Source organism: Triticum dicoccoides, chromosome 4B, assembly GCF_002162155.2.
Source record: "Triticum dicoccoides isolate Atlit2015 ecotype Zavitan chromosome 4B, WEW_v2.0, whole genome shotgun sequence".
Classification (NCBI taxonomy): domain Eukaryota; kingdom Viridiplantae; phylum Streptophyta; class Magnoliopsida; order Poales; family Poaceae; genus Triticum; species Triticum dicoccoides.
In genome coordinates, this window is record NC_041387.1 from 74,764,688 (window position 1) to 74,787,355 (window position 22,668).

The 22,668-nt window shown below is 52.2% G+C and overlaps 1 protein-coding gene across 1 annotated transcript in view; it reads left to right on the forward strand.

The window, feature by feature from the left end:
* The first annotated feature begins 4,268 nt into the window (after nucleotides 1-4,268).
* Nucleotides 4,269-22,668, forward strand: part of LOC119292522 (cyclin-A3-1-like) — a 35,315-nt gene continuing 16,915 nt past the window's right edge. The window contains exon 1 of the mRNA XM_037571335.1: nucleotides 4,269-4,430. Coding sequence (XP_037427232.1) covers nucleotides 4,269-4,430 — 162 coding nt within the window. The remainder of the gene's footprint in view (nucleotides 4,431-22,668) is intronic.

Consider the following 22,668-nt stretch of genomic DNA (forward strand, 5'->3'; position numbering starts at 1 on the left):
GGAACTTGCAGCCCTCGAAGGATCTGGACAGCTTCTGGACGAGGAAGCGATAGCTTACCATGTTGGAGTCGCGGGCGTCCCACTCGCCGGAGCACTGCTGCACTACCAGGTCCGAGTCTCCGTAGCACAGGATGCGCCGGATGGCGAGTTCCTTGGCAAGTCGGAGGCCGTGCACAAGGGCTTCATACTCGGTGATGTTGTTGGAGGCGGCGAAGTGGATCTGGAGCGCGTAGCGGAGCCGGTCGCCCTTCTGGGACGACAGTGCGATGTCGGCCCCCAGGCTGAGCCGCATCTTGGATCCATCGAAATGCATGCGCCAATGCATCGAGTCAGGAGGCGGCGGCAAGTACTGGGTCTCGGTCCAGTCGACGAGGAAGTCGGCCAGAGCTTGGGACTTGATCGTGGTGCGGGGCTCGTAGAGGATGGTGTGGCCGGCTAGCTGGATTTCCCACTTGGCGACCCGGCCAGAGGCGTCCCGGCACCCGATGATTTCTCCGATAGGCGTCGTGCTGACCACGGTGACGACGTGCTCTTGGAAGTACTGTTTCAGCTTCTTGGCAGTGAGGTACATGACGTAACACATCTTCTAGTAGTGCGGGTAGTTCTGCTTTGAGATGGAGAGCACCTCGCTCAGGTAGTAGACCGGGTGCTGGACGGCTTGGATCTTGCCCTTCTCTGGTCGCTCGACGACCAGCACCATGCTGACCGCCCGCGAGGTCGCGGCTATGTAGAGCAACAGCGGCTCCTTGTCGGTCGGCGCGGCCAGGACTGGTGCGGTGGAGAGCATGCGCTTGAGGTCTTGGAAGGCCTTGTCTGCCTTGTCGTTCCATTCGAACGGGCTCGTCTTCTTCATCAGCTGGTACAGGGGTAGCCCCCTCTCTCCCAGCCGGCTTAGAAACCGGATGACCGAGGCCAAGCATCCGGTGAACTTCTGGACATCGAGCAGCCGAGCCGGCTTGCGCATGCGCTCGATGGCCTTGATCTTCTTCGGGTTTGCCTTGATGCCGCGTTCCGAGACGAGGAAGCTGAGTGGCTTTCCGGCCGGGACGCGGAAAACGCATTTTTCCGGGTTAAGCTTGACCTTGTATTCATGTAGGTTGGCGAATGTTTCCTTCAAATCATCGAGGAGCGTGAGGTGCTGCTTGGTCTTCACCACGATGTCGTCCACGTACCCTGGATATTGCGGCCGAGTTGCGGCAACAGGCATTTCTGCATGCAGCGTTGGAAGGTGGCGCCGGCGTTCTTCAAGCCGAACGACATGGTGATGTAACAGTACTCCCCAAAGGGCGTGATGAAGGACGTCTTCAGGGTGTCGTCCGGGTCCAGCTTGATCTGGTGGTAGCCGGAGTAAGCGTCCAGGAAGGACAGGAGCTCGCACCCGGCGGTCGAGTCGATGACTTGGTCGATTTGCAGGAGGGCGAACGGATCCTTGGGACAGGCCTTGTTGAGGCTGGTGTAGTCGATACACATGTGCCATGTCTTGTTCTTCTTCAGGACGAGGACTGGGTTGGCCATCAAATCGGCGACCTCCATTATGAAGCCGGCCGCCAAAAGCTTGGCGACCTCTTCACCGATGGTTCTTCTCTTCTCTTCGAAAAATCATCGCAGGGGCTGTCGGACAGGCTTGGCATCCTTGCGAACGTGAAGTTTGTGCTCGGCGTACTTCCTCGGGATACCCGGCATGTCCTTGGGGGTCCATGCGAAGATATCCCGATTCTCACGGAGGAAGTCGACGAGCTCGCCTTCCTATTTGTTGTCGAGGCGGGCGCCTACGACGACGTACATGCTGTAGTTGGGGTCTTCCAGGTTGAGCTTCACCTTCTTGGTTTCCTTGGAGGGCCTGGAGGCGGCTTCATCGGTCGGGTCCTTGACCAGGATTGATGCGGCCGAGGCTACGCCTGCCATGGCGACAATCCGGTCGAGCTGGCACCGCTCCTCGGCTATGACCAGCGACTCGGCCAACTTGGCGCCGTCTCGGGCGCACTCCAAGGACTTGCGGTAGTCGCCGGTAATGGTGATGAGGCCCTTGGGACCCGACATCTTCATCTTCAGATACGCATAGTGGGGAACCTCCATGAACTTGGCGAGTGCGGGCCGGCCCAGCAGCACGTGGTACGCGCTGGATAGGTCCACCACCTCGAACCAGATTGGTTTGCGCCGAAAGTGGCCGCTGTCACCAAACAGGACGTCAAGCCAGACCCAACCAATAGGAGAGCAGGAAAGGCCGGGTACAATGCCGTGGAAGATCGTCCGGGTTGGCTCCAGGTCCTCGGCCTTGAGGTCGAGCTTGGTCATCGTGTCGTAGTAGAGGATGTTGATGTTGCTGCCACCGTCGATGAGGACTCGGGAGAACTTGCACGTGCGCCACGCGACGATGGTGGGGTTGAGGACGAGGGCGTAACCACCCAGATTCAGCATCAGCGCTGGGTGATCCTCCCGGGTCCAGGTGATCGGGCGATCCGACCAGTGCATGAACTCCGGCTTGGCTGGGATGACAGTGTTCACCTCCTGCCGAAGGAGGCGCTCGCTACGCTTGTTGTCGCCGAGGCTGGTGAAGACGACGTAGGCCGCGTTCTGGTCTGGGAAGGCGTCGTTGTGCATCATGCCGCCAGCTGGAGGCGGCGGTGGAGGCGGAGACGGCCGCCCCATGCCTGGAGCCGGAGCCGAAGGAGGCGGGACATCGCCCATCATGATGCGCTTGGTGATGGCACACTGCCGAAGCGTGTGCGTGGACGGCCTTGCGCCACTTTGGTGCTTCCAGGGAGCGTCGAGCATCTCTTCGAAACTCATGGCAGGCTGCCACGCCATCTTGCCGGTCTGCCGGTGCTTCACCGCCGGGTCTGCCGCGGGCTCGGCGGTCGCGACGAGCCGGTTGTCGTGACGCTGCGCCGGCTGGTCGGCCTTGCGCTTGTTGTTCTGGTGATGCTGTTGCCGACTGCTTTCACCGGCTGGCTTCGGAGGGGGCACCGGTTTTGCCGTGCCGGCTTCGTCCAGTGCCACCTGGATCTTCATAGCGGAGTCGGCGTTGGCGTATTTGTCCGCCGTTACCATGAGCGCGGCCATGGTGACTGGCTCGGAGCGCAAGAGCTTGTGCTTGAGGAGGGTGCCGTCTCGGCACCCGCTGACGAAATACTGGATCGCCTAGACTTCATGGACGCCCTCGCAGCTGTTTCGGAGCTCGGTCCAGCGTGTGAGGTACTCGCAACCAGTCTTTGTTGGCCCCTGCACGTACATGGCGAGCTGGCTAGGGCAGCCGGGTCGCTTGTAGGTCCCCGTGAAGTTGCGGACGAAGGCCTCCTCGAAATCGACCCACGCGTTGATGCTGCCCATCGGCATTCAACCACGTGCAGGCCGACCCCTGGAGCATGAGCGGTGCATAGCGCACGGCGAGACGGCGATTGGCACCGGTGATGCCAATGGCCGTGGTGTAGTCGGTGAGCCAGTCTTCTGGCTTCACAGTCCCATTGTACTTGGGGGTGTCGCGGGGGAGCACAAATCCTTTGGGGAAGGGCCCGTCCCGGATGCGTGGGCCGAAGCACGTCGGCCCGATAGCACTGCTCTCTTCCACCTCCAGGGAGCGAGCGAGTTGATCGAGGCGGTAGCGAGCATCAGCGTCGTTGATGGCGCGCGGGCCGAGTCGACAGGTGGCAAGGCCCCGAGGGGCCGGGTCGGTCGGAGCCGGACGCCGGCCATGCTGGCCAGGTCCGCGCTGGGTCTCCGGGGCGGGCTCGTCGCCCAGGACGTCGGCGGCTGCGGCGGCCGGGTTGTGCCGAGTCCGGGCTTGGCCGGAGTGCGCCTCGCCGGGCGGCGAGGAAGCCGTGTGCAGAAGTTCGCCGGGTCCGCCAAGGCGGGCGGAGCCGGATCCTGCCGGCTTGGCGAGCTGGTTGAGGCGATCCTGCTCGGTGTTGGCTGTGTTGAGGAGCTCATGCATCCGCCCGATGCGCTCCTGCAGCTCCTCACCCGTGAGCTAGTCCAGGCCAACTGCGGCTGCCTGGGCAGCGCGCATGTTCTTCACTGCGGTCTCGTAGACGGTTCGGACGATGCTGAGGGCCCGACCGATCGCTCCTCCCTAGGTACGCACATCGGCGACCCGGCTTGGCTCGGCCGCGGCGGGCGCGAATCCGTGGGCGGCGTCGTGCTCCAGCTAAGCGGCCTCTAGGCGACGCTTGGTGGCGGCGAGCGTCTCGGACAGGTCCAGCATCTGCTGGCGCCTTTCCTCAAGCTGAGATCGGGCCTTGACGACGTTGGTGGCATCGACGTCGGTGCCGATGGGGATGCGGAGGCTCTGCATCACGGCGTGCAATGGATCGGACGGCTCAGTCCGTTCTGCTGCGGCCCTGGCTTCTGCGGCCTTCCTCGTCTTGCTTGACGAGGAGGAGGCGCCATCCCCGGTGATGAAAACCTCCACATGGACGTCCATTGCCCCGACGGTAACGCCACCACCGAGGGAGAGGGGAAAGTTGGAGTAGCTGAGCACCTCGCTGGGGTACTCGTCGGCCGCGAATGCATCAGAGATGTGTAGCACGGCGAAGGAGGTGGCGAGAGCGGCGAAGGAGGCGGCGAGCGCGCCGACGACGTCGTCCGCCAGCGCGACGGACTCGTCAGAGTAGGAGAAGGGCCCCGTCTGAAGCATGCTCCCGGCCAGCTCCTCGAGCTGTCCCACAGTGGGCGCCAACTGTCGTGGTGGGCGCACGGTAGATGCCAAGGGATGGCTAAAGATAGGAGGAGGCTCGAGGGCGCTGGTGGGCTCTAGAGGCGGGGTTGGCATGAGCGGGCGCGGGACGCCGGACATACCCAGGTTTGGGGCTCTCCGGAGAGATAATACCCTTAGTCCTGCCGAGTGTAGTTTGATGTTCGATAGTACAGTGTCGCTCCTGGAGCTGTGTGGAGAGGAACGGAGCTGGGCAAGGCTTGGGCTGCCCCTTCTCCCCGGGGTGGTTGTTTTGGTGGCTAGTTGCTTACTTGATCATATTCTCTACATACATCACATACCATATGCCCCTGTATGCGTGGGCTCCTGGGGGGTTTATAGACCAACCCCCCAGGGATACAATGGTAATACTCCGAGTCGGTGTGTCCGAGTTGTCGGCATCCGAGAACCCGGGCTGGGTCCCGCCGGGGGCTTGTGGTTCGTCGGGTTCCCCTAGGTGCGGGCCCCGCATGCCTAGGGGGACTATGCGTCATCTTGTCAATCGTCAGGGTGAGGCTGAGTCGAGTCGTGTACAGTGATGTCCCGTCAGGTCACCGCTTGCTGTTGTCAGCGGCGAGGGCAGGAGCACTGTTGCCACGCCAGCCCTGGTCGGCGGGTAGGTGAGGGGCATTGGTGCCATGCTCCGGCTGACCATAGGCATGGGTGGAGGCACTGTTGTCTTGGTCATCGGTTATGGAAGTCTCGTCCCATCGCATGGCCTGGATAGGACGGGAGCTGACCCGTGGCTGGATTGTGGTGCACGCCACGTGTGGGGTTGGCTTGTTGGGGAAGCCTTGGTTGCGCCGGGTTGGGTCGTCTCACGCCAGTCGCTGAGGCCGGGTCGACGTACCTTGCCGGGTCGGAGAGCTTGGCCGGGTTGCGGTTCTTGCCGGGTCGAGCGACCCGGCCAGGCGCGTGCCGGTTTGAGGGGCGATGCGGGCCCCGCTGTTTTTTAAAAGGATCCGGGTTCCGTTGCCTACCCGGGGTTCATCCCCCCGACAATGCCTCTACTAGACTAGCTCGCTGATCAAAGATGGTTAAGTTTCCTAGCCATGGACATGGGTTGTCATTTGATAACGGGATCACATCATTAGTAGAATGATGTGATGGAAAAGACCCATCCGTTAGCTTAGCATAATGATCGCTCAGTTTTATTGCTACTGCTTTCTTCGTGTCAAATATATATTCCTCCAACTATGAGATTATGCAACTCCCGGACACCGGAGGAATGCCTTGTGTGTTATCAAATTTCACAACGTAATTGGGTGATTATAAAGATGCTCTACAGGTATCTCCGAAGGTGTTTGTTGGGTTCGCATAGATCGAGATTAGGATTTGTCACTCCGAGTATCGGAGAGGTATCTCTAGGCCCTCTCGGTAATGCACATCATATGAAGCCTTGCAAGCAATTTGTCTAATGAGTTCGTCACGGGATGATGCACTACGGAACGAGTAAAGAGACTTGCCGGTAACGAGATTGATCTAGGTATGAAGATACCGACGATCGAATCTCGGGCAAGTAACATATCGATGACAAAGGGAATAACGTATGTTGACATAGTGGTTCGACCGATAAAGATCTTCGTAGAATATATGGAAACCAATATGAGCATCCAGGTTCCGCTATTGGTTATTGGCCGGAGAGGTGTCTCGGTCATGTCTACATAGTTCTTGAACCCGTAGGGTCCGCACGCTTAACGTTCGATGACGATATGTATTATATGAGTTATGTGTTTTGGTGACCGAAGGTTGTTCGGAGTTCCAGATGAGATCGCAGACATGACGAGGAGTCTCGAAATGGTTGAGAGGTAAAGATTGATATATTGGAAAGTTATATACAGACATCAGAATTGTTCCAAAGAGGTTCGAGGATTTTTCGAAGTACCGGGAGCACTACAAAAAAAGACACATCCGTGACATTTTGAGCCGAACAAAAAAAAATTCTGTCATACTTATGACACTTCTATGACGATAATTATGACAAAACCCGGTATCATCATAGATGAGGTGGGCTCCTACTTCTATGACAAAAAATATGACAGAAAATGGGCTTTTCGTCCTGGGCGGGCCGGAGACGCAGCTGCATTACATTCTTTGGGCCATCCATGATGGAAAAAACCATGGTAGAAGCGAGGGCAAGGAAAATTTCGGGGAGTTGCCGGTTACGGTGGGAGGTCGGGGGCCGAGCGATGCGCGTTTCTCTCGTACACGTACGCGCGTGTGCGAGGCATTGGCTCTAACTGAACCCGAGCGAGGCGTTGGGCTCTAACTGAACCCGAGCGATTGCACTGCAGGCTACGCGTTACTGAACCCGAGTGATCGATCGATGGCTGTTAACTGAACCCGATGGAGCGATTCCTTCGCTACTGCTGCTAACTGAAGCTGATCAATTGGATGAACAGTGAGCGTTGCGGGGGGGTGGATGAACAGTGAGCGGTGGCGTTGCCTCTGGATGAACAGGACCCCGTGGTGTGGAGGGCTGGATGAACAGTAGATGGTGGAGGGGTGGCCGTGGAGGGGTGGTTGAACAGGCCCCCGTGGTGTGGAGGGCTGGATGAACATTAGATGGTGGAGGGCTGGATGAACAGTAGATGGTAGAGGGGTGGTTGAACAGTAGCCGGTGGAGTAGCGCACGGTGGAGGCTGGATGAACAGGAGCCTGTGGAGGCTGGAGGAGGTCGACGGTAGCCCGTGAAGGCCGGAGGAGGTCGACGGTGGAGATGAACAGTATCACGTGGAGTCCCGTTTTGCAGTATGCCACACCCCTCCCGATGAACAGGACCCCCGTTTCGACCATAGGAGGTCCGTTTTGCGGTACGCCACACCCCTCCCGATCAACAGGACCCCCGTTTCGATCGTAGGAGATCCGTTTCGTCCGTTTTGCGGTACGCCACACCCCTCCCGATCAACAGGACCCCCGTTTCGACCGTAGGAGGTCCGTTTCCTCCGTTTTGCGGTACGCCACACCCCTCCCGATCAACAGGACCCCGTTCCGAACGTAGGAGGTCCGTTTCCTCCATTGTGCGGTACGCCAGGCCTCGTTTCCATCGCATGTTCCGTCTAAGCCCTCCCGATGAACACGACCACGCATTCCGTTCCGACCCAGCCGGTTGGCTCCCCATGAACACGACGACGACGTTGTTTCTCCGTTCCGCCCCAGCCATGTATGTATGCGTGAGTAGGCGTTCGAGACCCTGCCCGTATGTACGTACGTGGCCGTATTTTGTTTCTTGCACCCTCGCCGCTGTACATACGTGTACATGCTACGTGCGCGCCCCTACTACGACACGTGCGCGCCTCTACTACGATACGTGCGTGCCTCTACATCGACCAGTATGTACATACACTTTTGCGACCAGAATGACAACGCTACGTACGCTTCGACCAGGTGGGTCCCGACTGTCAGGCACTTCCTTGCCTGCGAAGATGTAGCTGGTGGGTCCTAGCAGTCAGGGGGGCGAATCATTTTTTTTTACCCGGACGCACTTCCTTGCGTACGAAGGTGTAGCTGGTTGGTCCCAGCAGTCAGGAGGGAAATGTTTTTTTCACAAAATATGGTGGCCCATCCGGTGGGTCCCTGCTGTCAGGTGGAGGAATCATAATTTTCCATGTAATAAGGAGGCACTTCCTTGTTGCGGCTGTGGACCCAGCTGTCAGCCTCTCGACGTACAGTCCACGTCCGATGGAAGTCGTTCCTTGACCACGTTGACCACGCCGCGCCGAGAGCACCAGGGCGGTGGACGACGGCGAGGCCTAGGAAGGGGACGACGCGAAGCCGGGGAAGACGCGGCAGTGGATGCCACACGCGTAGAGGAGTATGAGGGTTCACTAGTTCGCTGCGGTGTGAGGCTGCCGTCGCCGCAGAATAACAGGGGGTGTGGGTGAGTAGAGGGATGGCCTGGCCAGCGGTGGGAGTAGTAGGGGCGGTGAGGCCTCCGCCGCATCGCAGCCAGCAACGGGAGGCAGGAGCACGAGGCACGACCAGCGCTGGTTTGGGCGGCTGGAGCAAGAAGACCGGAGGTTGAAGAAGCACTACGACCGTTGGATGGACATCGTACGGTCACTGGAGCTAGAATCGTGCATATTGACTAAGTCGACAAAGCCCTCTGTCCCCGTCAACTTAGTAGGCCCACAAGTCAGCCTGCCACTATACTAGGTCCCAGCTAACAGGGGGAGTATTCATTTTTTTGTGCGTAATAAGGAGGCACTTCCTTGCATGCAAAGATATAGCTGGTGGGTCGGAGCTGTCAGCGGCGATAACGTTTTTTTCGTGAAATACAGAGGCCCTTTCGGTGGGTCCCTGATGTCAGGTGGAGGAATCATTATTTTGCGCTTAATAAGGAGGCATTTCCTTGCGTGCGGCCGTGGACCCAGCTGTCGGTCTCTCCACGGACAGTCCACTTCATATGCATGTCGGTCGTTGACCACGTTGACCAGGCCGCGCCGAGAGCACCAGGGCGGTGGACGACGGCGAGGCCTAGGAAGGGAACGACACGGAGGCAAGGAAGACTCGGTAGTTGTTTCCCACGCGGAGGGGAGTACGACTGTACGAGGGTTTACTGGTTCGTCTGCCGTCGCCGGAGAATAATAGCAGGTGTGGGTGAGTAGAGGGATGGCTAGGCCAGCGATGGGAGTACGATGGGGCGGTGAGGCCTGCGCGGCAGCACAACCGACCGCAGGGAGGAGGGAGTAGGCAGTCCCGCCGGCGCTTGTTTGAGTGGCTGGAGCAGGAAGAGCAGAGATTGAAAAAGCACGACGGCCGTTGGATGGACATCCAACAGTCACTACTTGTGCGTCAACCTTTTTTTTAGGAAAGCCTCAAATCTGTGGAAAATAGCATACAGCCCATCTGCCATTATTTCTAATAATTTACAGCCCATTTGCTAATTCTTAAGGTTTTTTTGGAGCCCATATTCTTTTTGTTAGCATTACAGCCCATATTGTGGCCATGGTTAAAAAATTATACGAAATTTTGCATATTTCGGTGCGGTCCGAACTGTTTTTAATCCCGAAATTTCGACTCACGTTCAACTGATTTTAAAAATAAATGTATATCAATATAAAATCCAACAAATTCTCCACGCATAAAAATTAATGTAATTTCAAATCTCGAAATGAAAAAAAGATATTTGAAACCAATTGCCGGTTTGATGTGTTTTAAATATGTACAGCCCATTTCTCATTACTGATAGGCCATTTTCTCGGCCAGCCGAATGAAGCTCTCCTCGTCTTGAAATATTTGCAGCCCAACAGGCCTGACAAAGCGACTTACTTGGAAAATCACAAAAAACTGGCTGTGGCCTTGGACCCAGCTGTCAGCCTCTCCACGTACAGTACTCTTCCGATCGAAGTCGGTCGTTGACCACATTGACCACGCCGTGCTGTGAGCACCAAGGCGGTGGACGACGGCGAGGCTTAGGAAGGGGACGACGCGGAGCCGGGGAAGACGCGGCAGTGGATGCCCATGCGAAGAGGAGTACGAGGGTTCACTTGTTCGGCTACAGCGTGAGGCTGCTGTCACCACAGAATAACAGGGGGTGTGGGTGAGTAGAGGGATACCCTGGGCCAACGGTGGGAGTAGTAGGGGGCGGTGAGGCCTCCGCGGCATCACAGCCGGCCACGAGATGCAGGAGCACGCGGCACGACCGGCGCTGCTTTGGGCGGCTGGAGCAAGAAGACCAGAGGTTGAAGAAGCACTATGGCCGTTGGATGGACATCGTATGGTCACTGGAGCTAGAATCGTTCATATTGACTAAGTTGACAAAGCCCTCTGTCCTCGTCAACTTAGTAGGCCCACAAGTCAGTCACCCACTATGGTGGGTCCCAACTAGCAGGGGGTATTCATTTTTTTGGTGCGTAATAAGGAGGCACTTCCTTGCGTGTGAAGATATAGTTAGTGGGTCCGACCTGTCAACGGGGGGAACATTTTTTCGTGAAATACAGAAGCCCTTCCCATGTACAGTGCACGTACAGTGCGTAATAAGGAGGAACTTTCCTTGTGTGCGACCATGGACCTCGTGGGTCCCAGCCGTCAGGCTCTCCACGTACAGTCCTCTTTCGATGACTCTCGTATGTTGACCACGCCGCGCCGAGCGCACCGAGGCGGTGGACGATGGTAAGGCCCCAGACTGGAACGACCTGGAGATGGGGAAGACGCGGCAGTGGACTTGCAGACGGAGAGGAGTGGGAAACTTGACTGGTTCGGGTGCAGGGTGGGCCTACACTTGGCAGAGAATAACAGGAGGTGCAGAGTGGAGGGATGGCCTGGCCGTCAGCGGGGTAGCGTTTCGTTGAGGAGCGCAAAACAATGCCGCTGGACGCCGAAGGCTGGAGCAGGCGGTTCCGGCAGCGCTGGGGGAAGAAGACGAGAGATTGAAGAAGAATGTCGGCCGTTGGATGTAAATCCAACGCCTTCTTATGCTTCGACCTACTGGCCCACATGTCAGCCAGTCCATTTGTTTTTTTAGTCCATTTGGTGGGCTGGTTGAAACAATGATGTAGCATCTATGCAACCCGTTTAAATCCCATTTGCATTTTTCTCGAAATCCACAAACTTGCTGGGCTGGATGAAAATATCATGTTGGGCTAGACGGAGAAATGTTATAAAAACATAAACACATGATTGCACGTCAGTAAAATCTTTGCAAGCTTATGTACGCAATCACTAGGAGTTAAGTTGGCAAGTTATATATAAACAATTATTATTATTATTTTGTAAGAACTTTCAACTTATGAAATAAAATATCATTTTAATTTGATGAGTTAATAGTACGTGGGGTGTTATTATTTTTTAGGCTAGACGTGGGACAGTTGAGTTGGTTCTAGGGGAAAGTACTGGGAGAAAACTCAGTTTACATCGAAAAAGAAAGTGGGAGAAAATTCAGAGACCTGCTGGGTCCACCTGAGGAGAGGAATATGTTGGGAGGAAGGAGATTCAAAGCACGGCAGCCGAGTGAACTAGTTTTTTTTACGGACAAGTGAACTAGTTTACATACATAAGCAAATAGACACTAAAAAAAGCAATCAGGTTAATGGGTTCTTAAAAGAAATATTTCGGACAAAACAGATAATTATGACACATAGGCTAATGCATGAAACACTCAGATGATAAATGTGCTTATAAACAGATAAAGTACAACATCTAGACCTTCATGGCACGCTTGATCATGACGATGCGGCTGTCCATGTACTCGTCGGTTACGGGAAGTAGACACGCCCTCATGTCCAAGATCTGCCTGTACATGTCGTAGCATGTGTATGCGTCCTTGGCCGCGTAGGTTATGTAGGCTAGATTCAGAGGTACCTCCCACGTGTTCAGGTCGTCTTCTTTCATGTTGGCGTATCAGGGGTCGATGATGGTCTCAACGAGGTCAACCACGGAGTCCTTCTCCTGCCTGTTGCTGATGATCTTGTATTGCTTCTGGATGTCGACAAGCTTGTTGCACCAGATGGCCGAATCGTTGCGTTCTTCCTTCTCTCCACCATAGCGAAGGTGCAGTCGGCGCTGCCGATGAAACGGGCGAATGCTCCAGAACCTAGTGCAGCCATAGGACTGAGGCGACGCAGAGCTTCACCGAGTCCGTATCGTTGGTGTACATCACATTCAACTTGGTGCAGCCATAGGACTGAACGGCGAACTAACTCCTTGCTGAAGTCCATATCCAGCAGGCTCACCCCTCGGATCGCCATTGGAGTCTCTTCAAGTGAACGAGTGTGTAGGCGGCGGCAGCAGTTCGTTCTTCAGCTCTTGGGGAACTGGATTCAACAGTAAGCTGAGTGTGTACAGGCGACAACAGTTACTACCCCTCCCTCGTCCGTTGCACGCCCAGCAGAAGATGCACCCTCGGCGCATTCAAACGCCTCCATTAAGAAACCTACTCCGGCCACATGTCGGTTCACGAGCGGGTCTGTATTGGTACTGTAATAACAGGAGTTAGTGGTCACTTTACTTAAATTTAATTAGCTTTAATAGAAATTTATACTTAAAACAAGCAATGCATTGGCTCGTTCTATCAGTGCCATGGGATCAACATGCACAACTATTAGAATTATTATTCTCAGGACACACACAATCAGCACATTTGTCGCACTTTCACAAAGATAATACTACCAAGTTTGAACTGTTTGTTATGGTTGCTATCCTCTGCATCATCATGTCGTATTTCCCAGCTTGCAAGATTCAGAACCAACAAATAAGATCCAAATAATAAGTACAACAAAGATGCCTACACATCTCATTGATTCCTAGCTTGCAAGATTCAGAACCAACAAATAAGATCCAAATAATAAGTACAACAAAGATGCCTACACATCTCATTGATTCCCATCTTGCAAGATTCAGAACCAACAAATAAGATTCAAATAATAAGTACAACAAAGATGCCTACACATCTCATTGATTCCCAGCTTGCAAGATTCAGAACCAACCCATTAGAGCCTTTTGATAAAGTGAATATCGGGATTAAATCCATCTTGGCTAGCCATGTCATACAATCGAAGAACTTGGCGAATGCTCTTGACCGTCACAACATATGTAGTTGAGTATTCCCGTTTGCACAGCATGTTTGCACAACACAAACAAGGAGACAGGAAAGCATGATTTCACTTTAATAGCAGCCTCCTTGAACTCAACCTCCAGGTCCACTAGGATGAGGTCTGCCTGGAGTTCCATGATTCAATTCATGCGCCTTTTTCTGCGGTTCACCTGAAATGAAGCAAAGATTGCATCATTCAGCTAGCAAGAAGTACTTGCTCTTGTGAGCTGGCAGGTTCTTCTTTAGTAGTTGCACTAAAATTGAGGAACATTAAGGTTGGCTGTCCGGCTCATGTAAGGTGCAACTATAATTTTCTTATCCTTTTGTGCAGTTCCACTAAAATAAAGTGTCATTGTGGTGATAGTGACGGCTCCATCTTGCAAAGGCTAATAAAATGTTGCACGAGATTACCCGCAGAACTTGATGGAGATTTTGGAAACTCCAATCACCATTTTGTGCAGTTCCACCAAAATTGAGAGATGTTGCCCACGTGACATTTTAGTTGAACTGCACAAGACACTCATTCCAAAAAAAAAGTGTTTTGTGCAGTTCACCAAAAGGTCACAATAGCAACATGGTGAAATGGATATCCCTATCTGCACAAAATGATAGAAAGTAAACAGTTGCTGGTCAATAAGAATATACGAAACATATACAAAATGAAAAGAAGCATCTTAATTATGTTCATGGCAATCACGCAAGGACAGTAGAAATTTTAAAACGTCAGCAATGCTTCATGTTACCAGAAGCATTACGATCAACAATGAGATTCCTCAGATATGGGATTACTTTAATGGTGGCATTGCTTGTTTACCAGACACGGTAAATCAACAGCAGCTAAAGAGTTGGTTTAAGGGCATGGGACCGTGGGGACACCAGGACACTCAGCAGCGTAAAGGAGCAACTTACTTATCATACTGGGGAAAACAACAGGAGTGCCATTTGTAACACGGTTTAATTGCATCTTATCACTGGAGGCATTAGATTAACAATAACACTGGTTAGACATGTCACTAAGGTAACAGTGTGATCGCTTCATTTTACATGCGCCCTTACATTAACAACAACAAAAGGTTGGTATAAGGACATGCGACAGTGGACGCATCAGCACAATGTACCTACAAGGAGGCATAAAGTGGTGATGTCGAGCTTGTTCACGCTATGTGAGGGCAGCAAACCTAATCCTGGAGACCTTTTACTATGTGAGGGCAACAAATCTAATCCTGGAGACCTTTTACTATGTGAGGGCAGAAAATCTAATCCTGAGACCTTTTACTATGTGAGGGCAGCAAATCTAATCCTGAGACCTTTTACTATGTGAGGGCAGCAAATCTAATCCTGAGACCTTTTACTATGTGAGGGCAATAAATCTAATCATGAGACCTTTTACTATGTGAGGGCAGCAAATCTAATCCTGGAGACCTTTTACTATGTGATGGCAACAAATCTAATCTTGGACATACTCTGTTGACTTGTCCACCAGCCGCCACTTTCTATCCTTTTTTCAACCAATAATAGATCTGTTCCTTATCCAGTTTGTACTGCATTTTCCCATTATTTCCCTTTTCAACCAAGAGACTGGTTGGGTATCCGGTCTCTACTACTTTCACCATATTATTTCCTCTTTGAATCAAGTCCTAGATTCATGCTACAACTTTCCCCCCTTTCTTCGTTGTTTGAACAAAGCCCTAGATTCAAATGCATGAAGTAGCTTTACCTCTAATAATACTAAAAATTTATGTGGCTTTGGAAGAGTTGATGGGAGTAGAAAAAGATGCGCATGCAGACACGTGGGGAGCTGGAGCAGTAGAGCAAGGCCGCTTTCGAAGAACTTATACCTAAGGGTCGCCGAGATGTCGGCGGCGGCAGGTCGGATCTGCGGACAATACGGCAGGGAGGAAGAAGGGTCGGAGGACCTCTTGAGTCGGCGCTGTGTCGGAGAGAACGGCACGGGCAGAGGATCGGTCCCCTCCGGCAGCTGTGGGTTTCCTCCCTCGGCGGCGATGACCGCGTGAACGATACACCTTTTAGTCCTCTACACACATCGGCCGAAGGGATCCGGCCAGATCTGTGACCAGCGGTGAGCAGAGAGAAAATGTCGCTACCGCTGTCTTGTTTATATCTGGAGAGGATGAGAGAATCAAGAGAGCAACCCTAGTAAAGCAAGCGCTCAGGCCCCTGCGTCCATATATAGTGGAGTGATTATCTTTTTTCTCTCCACAACAAGCGTTTCAATTTGTGTACGTGGCATTAAAGAAAAAAAACTCTCTATTTAAGGTGACTACTCTATGACTCCTACTTACTACTACCTCTATCCTGGTTTATTAGTCCCCTATGTAGTTTGTGCTAAATTTTGACCAAAGATTTAACTGACAAAATGCTAGTGCATGTTAACAAAAATTATAACGATGGGTTCATATTCGAACATAGTTTTCAAATATATAATTTTTTGTGACATGCATGAGCATTTTGTTAGTTAAATTTATGGTCAAAATTTGGCACAAATTACAATGAGGACCAATAAACCAGGACGGAGGTAGTACTACAGTATTTTTCACTTGTGCTCCTCGTCCCTCCATTCATTGAACAACCCCACGGGTGAATAAACATAAGTACAGTAAGTACTGTATTTATGTAGAACGAACAAGCTCGAACTATTTTCGCGTAGTTAAAAGTTGAGGGCGGGGCTTTTCCCGAGCAGTACGCGTGGCAGTTTTCGGGTAGGCGGTTTGACAGAGAGGTGAGGAGGGTGAGCGAGTGGGGCTGTGCGATTTGATGGTGCGTTACTGCTGGAAAGACTTGTGATAGGACCACTCACTATAGTTATGAATTACTGGCGCTCCGACCGGGGTGATGCCCCCTTACGTTCCGCGCTCTAATCTGGTGCATGACATGTTGACCCGGATGCTGGCTCACCCACATGTCGGAGTAGTAAGAAGGAGCAAAGAATGATGCGGTATATACTAGTACTATACTACTCCCTTAGTTCCTAAATATATGTCTTTGCAGAGATTTCACTATGGACCGCATACGGAGAAAAATGAGTAATTCTACACATAAAATGCATCTATATACATCCGTATGTGGTCCACAGTGAAATATCTACGAAGACTTATATTTAGGAACGGAGGGAGTACTACTCAGGTTGGAGGAGTGCAATCCACGACAGCCCAGTGAACCAGCCGTGCGAACCACGGTAGCCCAGTGAACCAGCAGTAGAAAACAATGTGGTGATATGGCCATAAAAAACAATGTGCTACGGTCCACACTGTATCATGTACAGTAACACTCCTCTTTGTTTGGATCCCTGAGTTAGAGCTAGTTTGGGTTGAAATAGCCTCAAATTATCGAAACAAGAGGGGTTAGTTTGAGCTAGTTTGCTCTAACCCGGCTAAAAAAACTAGCCCAGTAGAGAGGTTCTAATTGGGTTAGTTATCCTCGGGCCCACTAAAAGAGAACTAAAAAATCTCACCTGCCCGTACCAGATCGCTCCCCTAAAAAAATCTCACCTGCCCGCACCAGATCGCTCCCCCCCTCTCGCACGACTCCTCTCTGTTCCCCATAGGGCCGCCCGCCCAAGCGATGCTCGCCCTCTCTCTCCTCCGGCCGCCCTCTCCTTCCAGCCTCCGCCGCCCTACTCCGGCCGCCCTCTCGCTCCGACCTTCGAAGGTCGCCCCGCTCCCCCTTCACCAGTCGTTTTTCTCCCTCTGTCGTGCGCGGCGGCGACGCATCTACCAGGGAGGTCGCAAGAGGGGTGAGTTTGTTCGTTCCTTCTCTGTCTCATGGCCATATCATTGATCTTGCTTGCTCTAGCGCTAATTCTGATTTGGAAAAGTAGATCCTGATCAAACTTGCTATAGATTTGCGGTGCACGCATGGAATTGTTTGATGCCGCTTGAGGAGGTAATAAATCTTTCTAGAGGCCCAAAGATTCAGGTCACTTTTTTAGGTATTTCAATTTCAGGCTTGCATTATTTGTAGAGGCCCAAAGATTCAGTTCACCTTTCTAGGTATTTCAATTTCAGGCTTGCATTGTTTCTAGAGGCCCAAAGATTCAGTTCACCTTTCTAGGTATTTGAGTTTCAGGCTTGCATTATTTCTAGAGGCCCAAAGATTCAGTTCACCTTTCTAGGTATTTCAGTTTCAGGCTTGCATGATTTCTAGAGGCCCAAAGATTCAGTTCACCTGTCTAGGTATTTCAGTTTCAGGCTTGCATTATTTCTAGAGGCCCAAAGATTCAGTTCACCTTTCTAGGCATTTAAGTTCCAGGCTTGCATTATTTCTAGAGGCCCAAAGATTCAGTTCACCTTTCTAGGTATTTCAGTTACAGGCTTGCATTATTTCTAGAGGCCCAAAGATTAAGTTCCCAGTCGGCGGCAAGTGGCCCTGCTACCCATGCCGGTGTCGATCTCAACTCGCAAGGGCCGGCGTCGGAGGGGTTCCCGGGGCTTGGGCTCTACAGAGCCTTCCTCCAGAGCGACGATGGCGAGCTCCTCCCTCGGTGCGTGAGGGGCTCCGGGCTCCCTCCCTATCGTGAACGACTTCCGTGATGAGTTAGCTCATTCTTTGTTTGATGAAGTGTTTTTTTATTTTGTGAATCTTGATCGACGACTTGTATGTTTAAGTGGGATATCTCATTTGTATGGACAAAGTAATAATTATCATGTCTTGCATGCTTGATTTGTATAGATGGTTCGTTTATGTCAATTGTGAGCGGGAGGAGGCCACAGAAGAGTCGGCCACACCAAGAGGGTGCTTGGATCCAAGGGACTTATTTTAGTCTGACTAAAAATAGGGTCCAAAGTAGTCAAATGATTGAGATAGAGCATTTATTGTCAATCTAACCCTGCCGTCCATACACCTCTTTGGTTTAGAGTTACTTCACGGTTAGAATCTAACTCTAACCTCTAACTGAGTTAGAGTTCTCCTCGTCTCGGTTCATCGCCATCATACTTTCCCCATTCCTGTGTTTTCAGTATCCCGCGAATCAAAGAGGCCCTTTTTTCCGGGAAAAATCAAAAAGTCCCTTAGATTGGTTTAGGTCCGGTCATTTTTTACAAACGTGTTATGTCCAAAATTTAATGAACGTGCTCCGGTTTCCACGAAAATAATCCAGTTTCATGTAGTAATTCATTGATTTATTTATTCTTCTGCGGGGGGTTTGCATGTAATTCGTGAGGTCTGAAATGTAAAGTACCCCAGCATATGCTCCGAGTCGTGCATGCACTATGACCCAGATGCTCTATGTCCCACATGTCGGCGAATGGGAGCACGTGGAAATAGCCTAGGAGTACATATAGAAGGATAAATGCGTGAAAAAATATGTATTGTGAAGCGTAGCCGCGGTTCGAAAAGGAGACCTAAAGTGATGACATCTATAGGTCTCACGTACCCAACTAGTGGTACTAGACATATGACTAATTTTTCCCTCAAAAAAAAAGAGGCTTGAGTGCTCAGTACTCCTATTCTATAAACACGAGTCCCATCTGATGTCCGTGCTACAGCTAGCTCTCCTCCCTCGTTCTCTCTTCTAATTCTAAACTCGGCCGATGCCCGGTGGGTGGGGTGGGTTTGCTCAACTGCGGCCCCACCTCACAATGAAAACGTTACGACTGGAATAAAAAATGCCATATACTACCTCCGTTCATAAATATAAGCCTTTTTTGATACTAGTTCAAATGGAATACAGCATACAGATGTATGAAGACATAGTTTAGAGTGTAGATTCACTCATTTTGCTCCGTATGTAGCAGTCACTTGCTGGAATCTTTAGAAAGACTTATATTTGGGAACGGAGGGAGTACTATACTAATAAAACATTAAGGCCGCGAGGCGATGCAGTGCTGGTTACAGGAGGCAAGAAGAAGAGATGCATCCATCAGCGACGTCCACCTCCTCGACTCAGGGCGCCGGCCCACCGAACGGCGCCTAAGTAGCAGCAGCTTTCGTGGCCAGGTCGACGTGCTTTTGAACAATGGCGTCCAAAGATTCCAGCCGTTGGAAGAAGGCCAACGTCTTTCTGTCCTCGCTTGCCTTGTAGTGGCCTATGTAGACGATTTCCTCATAGACGTGGATGTGTAGGTCGACGGTTTCTTGCATGGCGAGGCACTGCGCAGCGAGCGCGGCCTCGAGGTGCACATTCTTCATCGCGACCTCCGGCACCTGCAGGGCCACCAGGGCTTGAAAGAGTTCGTCACCATGTAGGCCGATGAGGGTGGCAGACAATGAGGAGCCTGGTCGCGCGGGCTGGAGCAGTACGGCAAGGTCATCCGTGCGCTTCTTGATGGTGGTGAACTTGCGGATGGAGTTGACCATCATGTCGTCCATGCGAGAGGCGAAGCCGGCGTCGACGAGGGCTACGATGCCTGCGGTCGTCAGCACCATCTGGAAACGCTGCGTGGTGCGGGGCCGCAGGTCGGCGCCTTGGATGATTTGGCACAGCCGACTGCCGCTCGCGCCCATCGCCTCCATAGGTGCTTGTGGCTTCTGGTCACTTGGTCTTGGATTGGAGTGAGCAGTGTTGCGCAGAGACTTGGGAGTAGATGGATTGGAGTGGTGGGGTGCCTTTATTATATGAGAGTCCAAACTCTATTGCATTCACATCGTGCTGGCTCTAGTCTGCTTCTCCAATTAATTCCCTCTGCATGTAATTGAGGATGCATCATTGACCGTTCAACGTCTCGGGAACCGCTACCCTCTTCCTCCTTGGCATTCAAGCACCTATGGACCCGTCGACGACCAGGTGCCTATGGTGACTTTGTAAATTTCAAGATGATAGTGCCGTGCGTGTGTGCGTTCATAGGGGTGAGTGTATGCCCGTGTATATGAGCGCTTGCGTCTGTACTGTGTCAAAAAAAACAACATAAATGCGTGTCAAAAAGAGACTAGTCAGTATACTCAATATTGTGCACCTCGGAGAGGAAAACGATAGAACAAGTACGTATTTATTTATGGTGCAGATTCACTCATTTTGCTCCATATGTACTCCGTCTCGGTGTAGTCTAGTCACTTGTTGAAATCTCTAGAAGGGCAAATACTCCTTTCTGGTTTACAGGGCTATACTAGCAAGTAGTTGTACGTACTAGTACAATAGTGGGCTCACATAGCAATTTTGTCTCATGCAAGATCCTGGCTATATGCGTGCTCCAATGTTCGCAACTGTAACGTTTGGTTTTGCGCTTGGCTCTTCGCCTCTTCGAGAAGACGAACAATGATGTTACTACTACTGCTTCTACAGTGTCGAATCCACTGTTGCATGTCCGTCCACCGCGAGCGGGACAGATAGCTTGTTGTAGAAGTACTACTAAGCAAAAGCATGTCCTCGTTTGCGAGCAACAGCGCGCATGGGCGAGGGAGAAGGTGTGTAGTAAAATCAAGCTTCTCCTCGTTCTACGAGTTGACACGACACATCATAGCACTGGCCCCACATGCTTGCCTCTAAACTTGGCTAAAAGACCCGCAGTGTACAATATATTTGCTGCAACCTCTAACATTTACCCACCACAAATTAAAATATATGTGGACGTATGCATCGTTCTGATGCAGATGCCGGGGAGTCCCCCCTTAAAAAACAAATTAAAATATATATTCCTGTCTTGACCAGATGAGCGTGCAAACTACAATCACCAGGGTGACAGGTAGGGCCAGAAGACGTTTTTAATTTAAAAAAAACTTCAAGACGGCAACATAGCATGGAGCCGACCCCAATGATTTTAAGCTTACAGGCACGGTACACGCTATCTAGACTACTCTACACATGAAACTGCCACACGAGTGTCCGGGCTGCGCTTGGCTCTTCGCCTCTTCGGGAAGTCGAACAATGATGGTGTACTACTACACTGGAGGAGTACTACAGTATGCTTCTGGCCATCTGACACCGATTGAACTGCTGCATGTCCACCACATGCGGGAGGGAGAGCGTGTAGCGAAACCTTCTCCTAGTCTTGCCAGCCACCACGCTCATGGGCGAGGGAGGGACGCTCCTGTCTTTGCGTGTATGACAGGTGGGCCCAACAAGTGTGTGGCCAACCTGTCATACAGCCAAAGGTACGTGCAGTTAAGTCCACGAGGGAGAGGATAATCAAACTTCTTGTTGATGTACGAGTTGACGCGACACATCAAAGCACTGCACTCGATATATTTCAATAATTTAGGGTTACCGATGCATTAATTACAACGCATGCATGCATGCCGTGACTCTCCTTTTGATACTTGCATGTGTTGATTTAATGCACCTTGAAGTAGTACTCCCTCCGATTTCTTTTACTTTGCGTATAACTTTTTCTTGTTTTTCTCAGATTAGTCTGCGCGTCCGCGTTGGTTTCCATCTGTGCCCCCGCTCGATTAGTTCTGCCCCCATTAATCGCGCCAGTTTCCAAACCAGAAAATGGCTACAGGAAAACGCGTGCAGCGCCGGATGCGGCTTGACCGCCTGGGGAAGCCAACTCAAGCGAAAAGGAAGGAGGACCAGCCAACCATTGCATGCGCATTTACTGTCGATATTTATGCAGCTTACTCATGCACAGGGGAAAATTTGTCCAGAAAACTCAAACTACTGCCTTCCTTGGTATGCGGGAGGACAGTTATGCGCAGAGTATAAAATATGTGACGGTAAAGCTTTGTAATGCCTCGGCCCAAGCGAGAGATGGTTGTGCACGAGGAGGGCGAGATCATGCAGACGGAACATGAACCGACGAGGGAGCTCACTAAGGTCCCGATGGACCTCACCATGCTCCACTGCCCCTTGTGCCTCTGCCCCTTGACGCCTCCAGTGTATGAGGTTCGAATACACCTCGTCCATTCGGCTGATTGAGCAAGGTGCAAGTTTCTTGATTGATGTGTTGTTCGATTGATTTCTGCAGTGCAAGGGAGGGCACCTGGCCTGCGCGGACTGTCGCGTCGAGCGCCCCGGGAACCAGCGGCAGTGCCAGAAGTGCGAGCGTGGCGGTGGCTTCGACGTGCGGAACACGGCGGTGGACGCCGTCGTTTCGTTGATGAGGGTGGAGTGCCCGCACGAAGGCTGTGGGCTCTACGTCACTTACCACAAGCTCGCCGATCACAAGAGCGTGTGTCCGCTCGCGCCCTACAAATGCCCCGTGCCCGTCTGTGGCTACGAAGGCCCGCCGCCGGCGCTCTACCACCACATCAGCAACGCGCATCCCATGTCCATGCACAGGATCCAGTACGGCAAGGTGCTCCAGCTGCAAGTGCCACTGTCGGAGCCACGGATCTTGCTGTTCGCGGAGGAGGACCGCCGCACATTTTTCTTGGTCGGCGGCATGCTCGACATCGGCGTGCCTATCACCGTGTTGGTCGTCTGCATCAGAGCGAGGGCGTCCCCACTGCCGCACTACTGGGCCAAGCTGTGGGCGAACGGCCCGCCGGGGGAGCCCAAAGGCACAACTGACGTCGTCGAGGTGGAAATGGAGGTGACAAGCAGCAAGGA